The sequence below is a fragment of the Diplotaxodon limnothrissa genome, linkage group LG1, assembly GCF_057381915.1.
Source record: "Diplotaxodon limnothrissa isolate DT_005_m linkage group LG1, D_limnothrissa_male_GT1.1, whole genome shotgun sequence".
Lineage (NCBI taxonomy): Eukaryota > Metazoa > Chordata > Actinopteri > Cichliformes > Cichlidae > Diplotaxodon > Diplotaxodon limnothrissa.
In genome coordinates, this window is record NC_140596.1 from 21,253,746 (window position 1) to 21,264,835 (window position 11,090).

Sequence of the window (11,090 nt, forward strand, 5' to 3'; positions counted from 1 at the left end):
GTCTTTTTGTTTTTAATCAGTTTTTATTTGCTGTTTGTCTGAACTGCTTATTCAGGATATATGTCAGCTCAAATAGGAGGGAGTTTGTGTCTTCAAATGTTAGTACAGCGTGATTATCATTTGCTTTCTCCAGTCTCTCCCAGCATATCGATTCCATTACATCTGAGCAGGTTGTTTTCAAACTGTTTAACCTTGCTGTGATGGTTGTAAACATGTCTCATAGAGTGTGGTTTGATCTGACATTATCCCTCTCTATTTAAATGAAACTACTGGATGTGCTTCAGACTCAGTGTGGCCTGTGTTGATGTTTACACCACTGTACAATTTAAAACTCATCCCAGAGAAATCTTCGGTGATATATCTGTAAGCTTTAGGAATGTTAATAATTATTATTTCCTTATTCTGCTTAAACAGCTCTTTTTTCAGGCCTAGATAACTTAAAACTTGTTAATTATAAATCTGTTTTGAGCTATAAATCCAGGCATATCAAACAAAGGATTGGAGTAGCACCAGCATTTCTAATGAGATTAGGGATCTCTGCTGCAAGACAAATCTGGTCTGCTCTATTTTTATGTTTCAGTGTTACATCATCGGGAGGAATTAGTCCCTGGATTGCTTTTATATTGGTACAGATACAATGACTGTTGCAAATGCATGCTCTAGTCGGTCCGAATGAGTCATTTTAAGCGTCAGCTACTTTCTGCAGATGTTGCTTTTATAGGCTTTGTGTCCAAAGTGCTGTGGTAAAAGCAGTACATAAATGTGCTAAAAGAAACCTGCCAAGGTACACATGAAAGAAAGAGTAATACAAAGCTTACACTCCCACAGTAGAACATGTTGTCAGCAAACATACAGCCCTCCAGCTAGCTCGAGCAGTAATAAAACATACCGACTTAAGCACAGCAACAACAGAAGCCACTGCCACAAAGGCCTGGCAGCTTGCACATTTCCAAACGTGAGCAGCACTGATTTTTATTTTTTTTTAAATCACTCTTATCAGATTTGTTTAATGCCTGGTGCAAAAGAGGCAGGAAGTAATTTGGGAATTAAGAGACAAATATGATTAGAGTAAAAGTAATACAATCTAACTCTGTGTTTTTAATAAAACTTTAATAAAAGAAAGTATTTTGAGTATCTTTGACTGATAATAGAGGGGATGATGTGGGTAATCTGTACCCCAGATCCACATAGTTCCTGTGTAATTGTCTGCTTCAAGCTCAGTTTAACTCTGGAACTCTGGTGATTTCACTACTCCGTTGATGTTTGCACCTCTTTAACATTTAAATTCTGCTACACAATTAACGTGTTCACCTTTGAGCTTTGTTTTTATCCCTTTGTTTTAAGCTTCCAGTATACATACCCGGATCCTTTACTTTTGTAAGTCTACTAGTAAACAATGTGAAAATACTAGAGTCACAGTTCTGCTCATGTAAAACCACAGCGTTGACAGCACAACGTGTAAAGCTGTACTCGCTCTGCATACAAAGGGGTCTAGTCAGACACTTGATACTGATCCATTGATGTGTAAGTAGCATTTTATTCTTTTTTTATGGCTGGTCAAGGTGGAGGCATGGAGCTAATTTTAACTGTTTTCTGGACTACACAGTTAGATACTGTGGCAGCCAATGTGGGTGTTGTGCCCCTCCACTGGGTCACTAGATAAATCTGGTGAGTTGATTAGCGGGAGAAGGGAAAAAACAAAGCGACATTAATTTCTTTTTATTGCTTTAGGCGTCCAGCTGCATTTTCTTTTTTGTTAAAGGTCATATAGTTTTATCTTTTTGAAATATCTCTGGTAAAAAAAAAAGAGTGCTAACATAACATGTTTTTAGTTTTTTAAAAATGTAATTAATTAATCAAAGAGTTTCGAGTTTACTTATTTACCTTCCACCCCTGCACGATTGAGCACATTCAAATCATCGGTACACAGCATAGCACATTATGTTTGTTCAAGACGTCGTGTTTTTCACTCTGTGCTCTTCACCAAACCAAAGCAAGTTTTGTGTCAGTGAATACATAACTCGTTCCTTTGCTTCATTCTTGCAAATGATTTACAGCTTTGTCAGCTTAATATGAGCAAACATTTTCCCTTGGAAAAAAGCTGTTGGGAAGGTTTCCATCAGAGAAAGCACAATTATTTCTCTCCCCCCCCAATTCCTGAATTAACAATGAGCTTCTTTTGTTGCCTCGCCTCGTCTATCTTTTAGCCTGTGTTCAGTCAGGAAAGCAGTATAAATATGCATCTTTAATGCATGTAAATCAGCCTCACAGATCTCTCTTTCATACTGAAAGAAAACCCAAGAGCAAGCCTCATTTGCTGCATAGTTTAACACCTGTATAGCATATACAGCTGGAGAAGGGCCAACCACGCCAGTCTGAACATGCACAGTAAAGGAGCATGCAGTTTGCTTATAGCTGGGTTTTGTGTTTATTTCAGAATGTTTACTACACCAGTACTCAGCGGCTCCACATCGGGCTCCTCAGTCCCACCATTGATGACGATGACAACAAGTGCCTGGTGGATGTGAATAGCAGACCCCGCCTCATTGAGTGCAGCTATGCTGCAGAAAAGCGTATGAAACTCCACTGGCTCTTCACTCAGGTAAAAAAGAAACCCACAGCACAGATCTTCAGAAAAAGCCTTAAATAGCTCTTCCAAACACTTCCTGGAAAACTCATTATCACATTATTACCATCCATCATTTTAGCACCAAATTTTCACTGAAAGTATAAATTGTGGCTGTTGTTCATTCATTTTGCAACACATAGCAGTGACAATTGTTCTGTGGTAAACACAGATACACGCAGATATTAAAATGTGTATGTGTATGAACATAAGAGGAAAAGAGGTTTCAGTAAATCCCCTCAAACAATAGAAAGTGCCTGAGAAGAAAGTCAAAGAAACTGTACTAAAAAAAAAAAAAAAAACAGGAAAAAAAACCCAGAATCAATGAAGCTTAATCTCACCTTCCTTGTTGGTCAGGCCATCAGACTTTATTCACATCCATGGGATGTTTTTCTCGAGCCTGTGAAAGAAAGTTGTGTTTATAGTTTTGTAAAAATGGTGTCATAGCAGAAAAAGGGCATTCACACACTTAGTTTAGTTTAAGTGTTAATGGTGTCCTGGTTCCAGGGCCGTGCGCTATCTCTGAGTGCTGAATCATTCGTCTATATATGTAAGTTTGGGTTTTCTATATTGTAGTATTTAAAGTTTTGACTCATCCGTTTTGGGGTTTGAATTCTTGTAATGGTTTTATTTTGAAATCCCTGTCTTGGTTTTATTATTGCTGTATTGCTTTTCAGTTTTGGGATATTATTACCTTTTTTCTCAACGTTTTCTTTGTTCAGTGTTATTTTTCTTGTCTAAGTATTTAGTTGGGTCTTTTTGTTATTTCCCATTTTGTTTTCGTAGTTTGTGGTGTTAAAATTGAGGTTTTTTCTTCCTACTGTCACCAAGTAGCTGGCTCACATGGTATGATCTGATTGTTGGGGTTTTCTCTGTATTATTGTAGGGTGTTTACCTTACAACATAAATCACCTTAAGGCGGCTGCCGTTGTGATTTGGCGCTATATAAATAAAACTGAATTGAAAAATAATTAAGGGAGCACTTAAAATCTGACATTCCATTTAAAGTACATAGACCTGTCTTCCCCTTGTCCTTTGTCATGTCATTTTCTAAGTCCAGTGTGTGTTCCTCTTTTGTGTCTGTGCTTGGATTGCTTTTCTCTTTGTGTTTTTTGGATGTGGTTCTCACTATAAAATGCTCGCTTCTCTGTCTCCTGCGTTATGCATCTTGGATCCCCTAAAATCTACAGTCCACACAGTCAACTGTTTGGTTTTAGACTTCAAGCATCAGTTTAAGTATTCAGGAAAATATTATAATCATGTAGGTGGCTAATTTACAATTTAAGTTCTCTTCAGCTAATTTGGACACAAAGACTCACTGAAAATTAATGACTGTCTCACTCCATTAGTAGCTCAGTGGTATTTCAATAGAACTGGGGGGATTTTGATTTACTTTGTGCTTTCATTTGGCTCCACATATCCTCTGCTTTGCTGTCAGAGTACAATCAGATTCATTTTTATGTATAAAATCCCAAAATAGTGCTTTTAAAGAGGCTTGCTGTAACAAGGACAGCACAGTTTTCACTCCAGTGCCTCTAGACCTGTGTCTGTTTGGTTTGGCATAACAGACACACGCTCAAGATCATATGTCACACATTCCCTTGTTGATCTTAACGTGGCAGTTTTAGTTAACTTTGTATAATTTAGTAAGTGGAATGAGGGCATATCAGCCAGGCTGGAGCATACGTCTCTGAAATGTGCCATCAATTATTGACACAGTTTTAGCTGCACAAGGAGTCAAACTTCAGCAGAAATAGATTGCCTTGATGCAGCTTCTCCAACTCTGAAAGAAGGAGTGCTCTGCAAATAAGAGGGAAAAAACTTTGATTTATCTTAATTCAAATGCTGCACTGTTCTGCACAAAACCTGGTTAGATAAAGATATTTTTAATCTCTTTCTAATGAAATGTGGAAAATTGCCTCACCTCCTTTACTCACTCTAAAAGCCTCTCATTAGCCACAGTGTGATTTCCATTGTCCTCAGTTTGAGAAATAAATGAATTGTTTGCTTTCATGTAGATTACTCACATGGTGGTAGATTAAAAACAAAACTTAAATCGTAGAGTTTGGATTGGTTGTATAATTTGTGGGCGATGCATTTTTTTTAAATCACTGTTACAATTCAAGTATCAGCCGCCCTGTCTATGATATGTATCCACACATTTTAAGAAGGCGTACCAAGATTTCATGTAGACAAGTTGGCTGATTAAAACCCCGAGTTTCTACTTTTATCACCCAGTGTTACAGATTTACAGTGATTCTGGCTTTTATAATGGCCAAGTTCCAGCTCTGTGAATCATCGCCCAGGTCTTTGGTTTGTTCAGCAATTCCAATAAGTCTTGCATTGTGTTTATTGACACCTGTTTTCCCAGTTTGCAAATCAATGGGATAATTGTTTTGCAGGCATGAATAAGAATAAATATGTCATCCCTCCATGCAAGAGCCAGAACAATAGCTGCATCCCCAGATTAAGTTACAATTGCATTTATATAATTATCCAAAAAAGACATTTATAAAGGTATGAACATACCCTAAGTTTTATCATTATTTTATCTTATTTTTTAACACACTGTAAATCTGGAGTTTACATGTTTTAACTGGTAATTTTTGGGCCAAAGACATGCATGTTAGGTTAATTCAGTGGTTCCCAAACTTTTTTTGCTAGGCCCCCTTTGTTTTACAACAAAATCTTTTTGTTTTTTATTCATACCACTTTTTTTAGCCTTAGCTAGTTTGATAAAAACTAAAACTCCAGCTGGAGATAATGGGCTTATGAAGGTCATTATCAACTTTCTCTGTTAAACCCAGTTTAGTGCTTCAAGCTCTGAGTTTCACATGTCATTTGATGTTTCCATCCATCCATTCGCTTCCGCTTATCCTTTTCAGGGTCGCGGGGGGCGCTGGAGCCTATCCCAGCTTTCATAGGGCGAGAGGCAGGGTACACCCTGGACAGGTCGCCAGTCTGTCGCAGGGCCAACACACAGGGACAAACAACCATTCGCACTCACATTCATTCGAACATTCACACCAATTTGGATTATCCAATTAACCTATCCTCACAAGCTGCATGTCTTTGGACGGTGGGAGGAAGCCGGAGTACCCGGAGAGAACCCACACAAACACGGGGAGAACATGCAAACTCCACACAGAAAGACCCTGGCCTGGTGTTGGAATTGAACTCAGGACCTTCTTGCTGTGCAGCAACAGTGCTAACCACCGTGCCACCGTGCTGGCATTTGATGTTTCATCAGCAAAAAAAATGATAAAAAAGATGCTGATGATAAAGTGGTCATTAAAAAAATAGTAAAATGCAATACTTACAAATAGGATAATGCTGCAGAAAATCATTGATCTTGTTAATATTACACAGAGCAGTATAATAAGCATTTTATTTCAAGTTTTATTATTTTATCACTCGCTGAGCACTGAGTGTGCTCTCAGTACTGCACATTAGAGCTCTGAAACTCTAATCTGGACACATTTGAAGAGGAAAGAGACACAAGGAAGACATTGTGGACATATTGGCAGATCATTCTAATCTTTTTTTGTGTGTTCTCTGTTAAGAGACTTAAAACCAGATTAGAATGAAATATAACATCACTTATGATATCTGCATCACCACTCCCACGACATTGATATGCACATTTTGCGCTTCATTCAGTGGTTTTAGTAGCCGTAGTGTTGGGAGGATAGTAGAATGCTCCCAAACAGGTTATGTGCTCAGCATTAGTTACCATGGTGATTCAGCCAGGTAAAAAGAGAGACATTTTTTGTGGCATAGCTTCCTAAGCAACCTCGCTTCATAATACACCCCTCAGCTCTTCTGCATAATTTATGGTGTCCATTTGTAAATGGATTTCCATATAGTTAGCTAAGAGAGAGGTATTTTCCTGCACATTCCTGAATGTGGATGATGCTGTCTATTGTTGAATTCTGATTGGTTGACAAGTGGGTCGGAATAGGAAAGAGAGTGAAGCATGACTAAAAAAATATATATCAAAAATCAAAAAATACAGCATGACAAATGCAGACAGTGGTAGTCACTGTGCAAACCTTTCAGTGCTTTTTATATTTTATTTCACTTCAGCTTCTTATATGTTCTAACTTCGCTCTTCTCTAAGGCTGCCTGATGGACCAGAAACAGCAAAAGCAAGAATAGGCGACAGACCAATTGTGTCACATACTTTGTGCATGATTGACAACATCTCTGCAAGTAGACGGGCCGTCCACAGACTGCCTGTGGACTGGAAGCATGTTGTACTTCAGCCTTACAGATGTACAACCTGACACAGGAGGACGGGCTTTAATCCCAGCTTTCATTTCAAAAATCAGAGAACATTTATAAACAAACCTCAAATAGTGTGATGTTCAGAATGACACAAACGTAACCTGAAAAAATAAAAATAAATGAAAAGGGAAAAGTGTTTTGGGGGGTTATATTGCTACTGCACACCCCCTCAATGCAGTCAGCCCACGGGAAATACCAAATTATTTGTTGCAATATTCTTCTACATCGTATCACAGCTACAGCTGTCGCTATATCTGCTTATGGAGAAGACATGTGTGCCCCTCTGGTACCCTTCACCTCATGCAATAGCTGTGCCTCGTGTTTAATGCCCCCCTCCCCCTCCTGTGGAAAAAATCCTCCTCTTCTTGGTTAGGGAAACCTGACAGTTTGAAGGTGTCTGCTCTAAATAGAGCAGCCATTGTTCTCTATATTTGAAGTCTAAGCTTATTAGACATTAACTGTTATGTAAGCAGTGAGAATTTAGGATACTGTGGGTAAGTTAGTGCAATGGCTGGTTACACTAAAACAAAGCCACCTTATTAAATAATAGCAATAATCATATCTCGGTGTAGGTCCTGTTTACTGGGGTTCGAGCACCCTGATGATGAGCATAGGGCTGAAACTGGAAGTAATAGAGCTCATTTTCCATTTTTTGCTTCTGTAGTCAGATTTCATTATGAGATTTGACCTTGCAAATCATATCTTAACAGTATCTTAAATGAATAGCAGGCTGTTGTCATATAAAATATTCTGTTTCTATATCAGGAATGGGGATCTGTGCCTATACAGCTCCAATCCTTTAGGTTATTTCCTTCATTGTGCCACACAGTGCCCCATCGGGTGGTGCATGTCTTAATGGTCTTTAAATGTCCACTTCCAGAGTTACTGCAAATCTGCTATCTGTAAAAATGTCTCTTGGACTTCACACATGGGCCAAAACTCGTGAAGACATTGAAAGAATAATTTAGCACCAGGTCTGTACAGGCTGTCCAATCCTTGGGTCTTTTTCCTCCCACATCCCTTTGCATTCCTCTCATAGCACTGAAAAGAGCTCTCCCCACACAGCCCTCTCCACACTGTATTGACTGTTGAAGGCCTCCTCTTCAGTCACTTGCCCTTTGTCAGCCCTGACACTGTAATGAGAAAATCCTGCCTCATTTCATGAAGACATGCTTCAATATTTTTACTGAGCTGATGGTCTCATTCTGTTCAGACTCTGGCAGCAGGTGTCATATTAAAGTTTATAAATTGCTGGACCTTAGTTTTTGCTCTTCCTCCATATGTCCCATCCTCCAATAAATCAAAGACTTGTCTATTAAATGAAGGTGTTTTTTTTAAACAATATTGTAATAGCTCTGAAACCTAATATGAGGTGTTTGTGTCCTTCATGCCCTGGTTTCAATTTCTCTTCCTGTTTGTCTGGGATGTCTGTTGTTGTGTTTGTGTCTCGTTTTCCTCTTTTGAGTCAAGCCTTTTTTATCCAGAGCCTTGCTAGGAAAAAAGCTAATGACAAAGCTGGTAATCACGTTGCTGTTTTTGCCCTTAACCATGCTGATGCTATCTGGTGGCCCAGTGAGGATGGTGTGAATCAGCCAAAAAAAAAAAAACCCAGCTTAGGGCTCCTCAGTAGCTTACATCTATAACCATTCACAGCAGTGTGGGTTTAAAAAGAGGCAGGTTATATTGTGCACACATTTTTTTTGTCTCTTCTGGATTCTGGCACAATTTTAACCAGCCTGCTTTTATCTTTTCAGGGAGGATCCATTCAAAACAGGAAATCAAAGAGATGCCTAGAGCTTGTAGCAAGCAGTGACAATGAGTTTGGCTACCAACTGGCTCTGCAGAAATGCACTGGACAGAAATGGTTCATCACAAATGTGCTGTTTAGCAGCTCCCTATGACTGACTGCCGAAGGAAACACTGGAGTCAATAGCAACTGGACTGAATGAAGTCGTCTCTTTTGTGTGCATTTGTGTATGCAAGTGTGAGTCTCTGTGTGTGAAAGTCTGGGAAGCGGGAGCACTCATTTTGAGAGCCACGATGTCTTCTAAAGAGCCGGTCGACATCACATCATAAATGTTAAACATTTTATTTTGCCTAAAGGAACAGCCATAGTTGGCAGATATTTTTCAGATCTGGCAATGTAGTATATTTAGTATATTTTGTGGTAAATACAGTACAGTCAGATTTTCGTTGACTTCAAATATGTAATGGGTACTTGTTAATATTTGCTACTGTGTAGCAAGCTTTCAGAATCTGTCCCTGCTGTAATTATTTTTTATTTTAGTGTCTCGGGTTTGTAGGTTTATTATGCGATTGAGCTGTACAGTTGTGGAAAATATTGGAATAAATCTGAAATTGATATTTTCTAAATGTAAATATTTTTGAATATTTGTAATATATAACGTTGAAATAACGCCTAATAATTATAGAGTGCAGTGCCTTTTTTTTTCGAGGTCAGTATTTGAAATAACAGGTCAATCTAGCAGTAATTATCAGCTGAAAGGATTCAAGCTGGGATAGGCTCCAGCGCCCCCGCGACCCTGAAAAGGATAAGCGGAAGAGAATGGATGGATGGATGGATGGATGGAGGATTCAAGCTTACAATCAAATCAACAAACACATTTCACACAGGGCCTTGGGTGACCCCAGAGGGTAGGGTGGGGTGTGCCCCCCGAGGCCCTGGGACGTGCCCACACACACTCACACTACAAGAAGACTGTTGATTTATGTATCTATATATTTTTTGATTTATGTGTTCCAGTAGCTGTGTGTTTGGCTTTTCTTACAGCAACACCAGTCGGCGATACACTGTGCACTTCTATTTGTGCTTTATCATTTTATTATATCTCCCCCATCCCCCCCTCTGCTTCTTTTTTTTCCTGCCTGTCCTGCCTTAGACATCGACATACAACATATAGTGTAATAAGTGAAATAACACAAATAGAAATGATTAAATAAGGAGATAAAAGATTCACATGAACAACAGGAGCCTGTAGAGATTTTATATAGCTGTTCTTGCTGAAGCAAAGTGTGTTTGGAACCAAAATGCATTTAGATCACAATTCTGATTGCAAAAGCTGGCAGACAGGACAGGATTTTAAAAATCAAAAAAGACTGTATACACACTGTGCTACAAAGCTCAACACACCCAGGATAACTTTCCATTATTGGCTTCAATTGCTCTAACTTGTCAGTCAGGCTAAGCAGTTACACAAAGGCGGTTGTCAGCTTGATAATTTAACCCAGAGTTTTTCAATCTAGCTACAAGTGCACTCACGTGGAAGGGGTTAGCGTTGGCATCATCTGACTTATTACAAAAATGGTCCACAAGCAGAGGTGTGATTGATCCTAAACAGGAAGATAAAACTATGATATTAGAAAAACATCAAGAAGTTAGACACTTTTGTTACACTGCTAGTACTGTGTCATGTGGAAAAGCACTTTACAGTCATTTACCGTTAAAAGTGCTGCATAAATGTGCGCAATCCAAACAATTTTGATGTTAAGACTGGAAGAGACCTACTTAATTAATAACATTGTTTCTTTGAATCCAGGAGGAAAGTTGGGCAAAATGCTAATTGTAGAAGTTAAGAGTACCAGTACTTTGTCATTAAATCACAGGAAAATCTGATGGAGTTATTCATTAAACTGATATTTTGATGAGCATAAGACGTTATGCCCATCTAAATATCAGTTGTAGTTTAAAAATAAAAAAAATATTTTTTTCAGCAAACAGGAAACGAAATCAAAGAGTTGTGTTTATCTTCTCTAAACATCGTACTGCTGCTCATCAGGGAAATACAAAGACTTTAGATGATATTAAAACACTTTAGACCTTTGTTTTATCTGTGCACAGAAGTCTGAGGGACTTCCAGGAATGGTAACAGGATTTTTTTGAGCTCTGATTGTTCAGCAAGTGGTAATTTTCTATCTCTTAATCTAGGAACACGATCTGCTTTGGAGCAGGTTAGGCCTGCAACATAAGTTACCATGGTGACAATAAGGAAAACCCAGGGTTGACCCTGAAGTTGCCTGGGTAAGTCCAAATCCTCTTTCATAATGCAGACCCCTGTTAGATTTAGAAATCACAAATACAGAAATACTGGAAGTGGCACAGATAACAGAGATAACTGTTGGGAGTTCAAACACTCTCAAAACCATCTGTCAGACAGAG

The 11,090-nt window shown here is 38.7% G+C and overlaps 1 protein-coding gene across 1 annotated transcript in view; it reads left to right on the top strand.

The window, feature by feature from the left end:
• Positions 1 to 8,814, top strand: part of galnt18b (UDP-N-acetyl-alpha-D-galactosamine:polypeptide N-acetylgalactosaminyltransferase 18b) — a 97,116-nt gene extending 88,302 nt beyond the window's left edge. The window contains exons 10-11 of the mRNA XM_085354867.1: positions 2,438 to 2,602; positions 8,668 to 8,814. Coding sequence (XP_085210993.1) covers positions 2,438 to 2,602; positions 8,668 to 8,814 — 312 coding nt within the window. The remainder of the gene's footprint in view (positions 1 to 2,437; positions 2,603 to 8,667) is intronic.
• Positions 8,815 to 11,090: the final 2,276 nt, after the last annotated feature.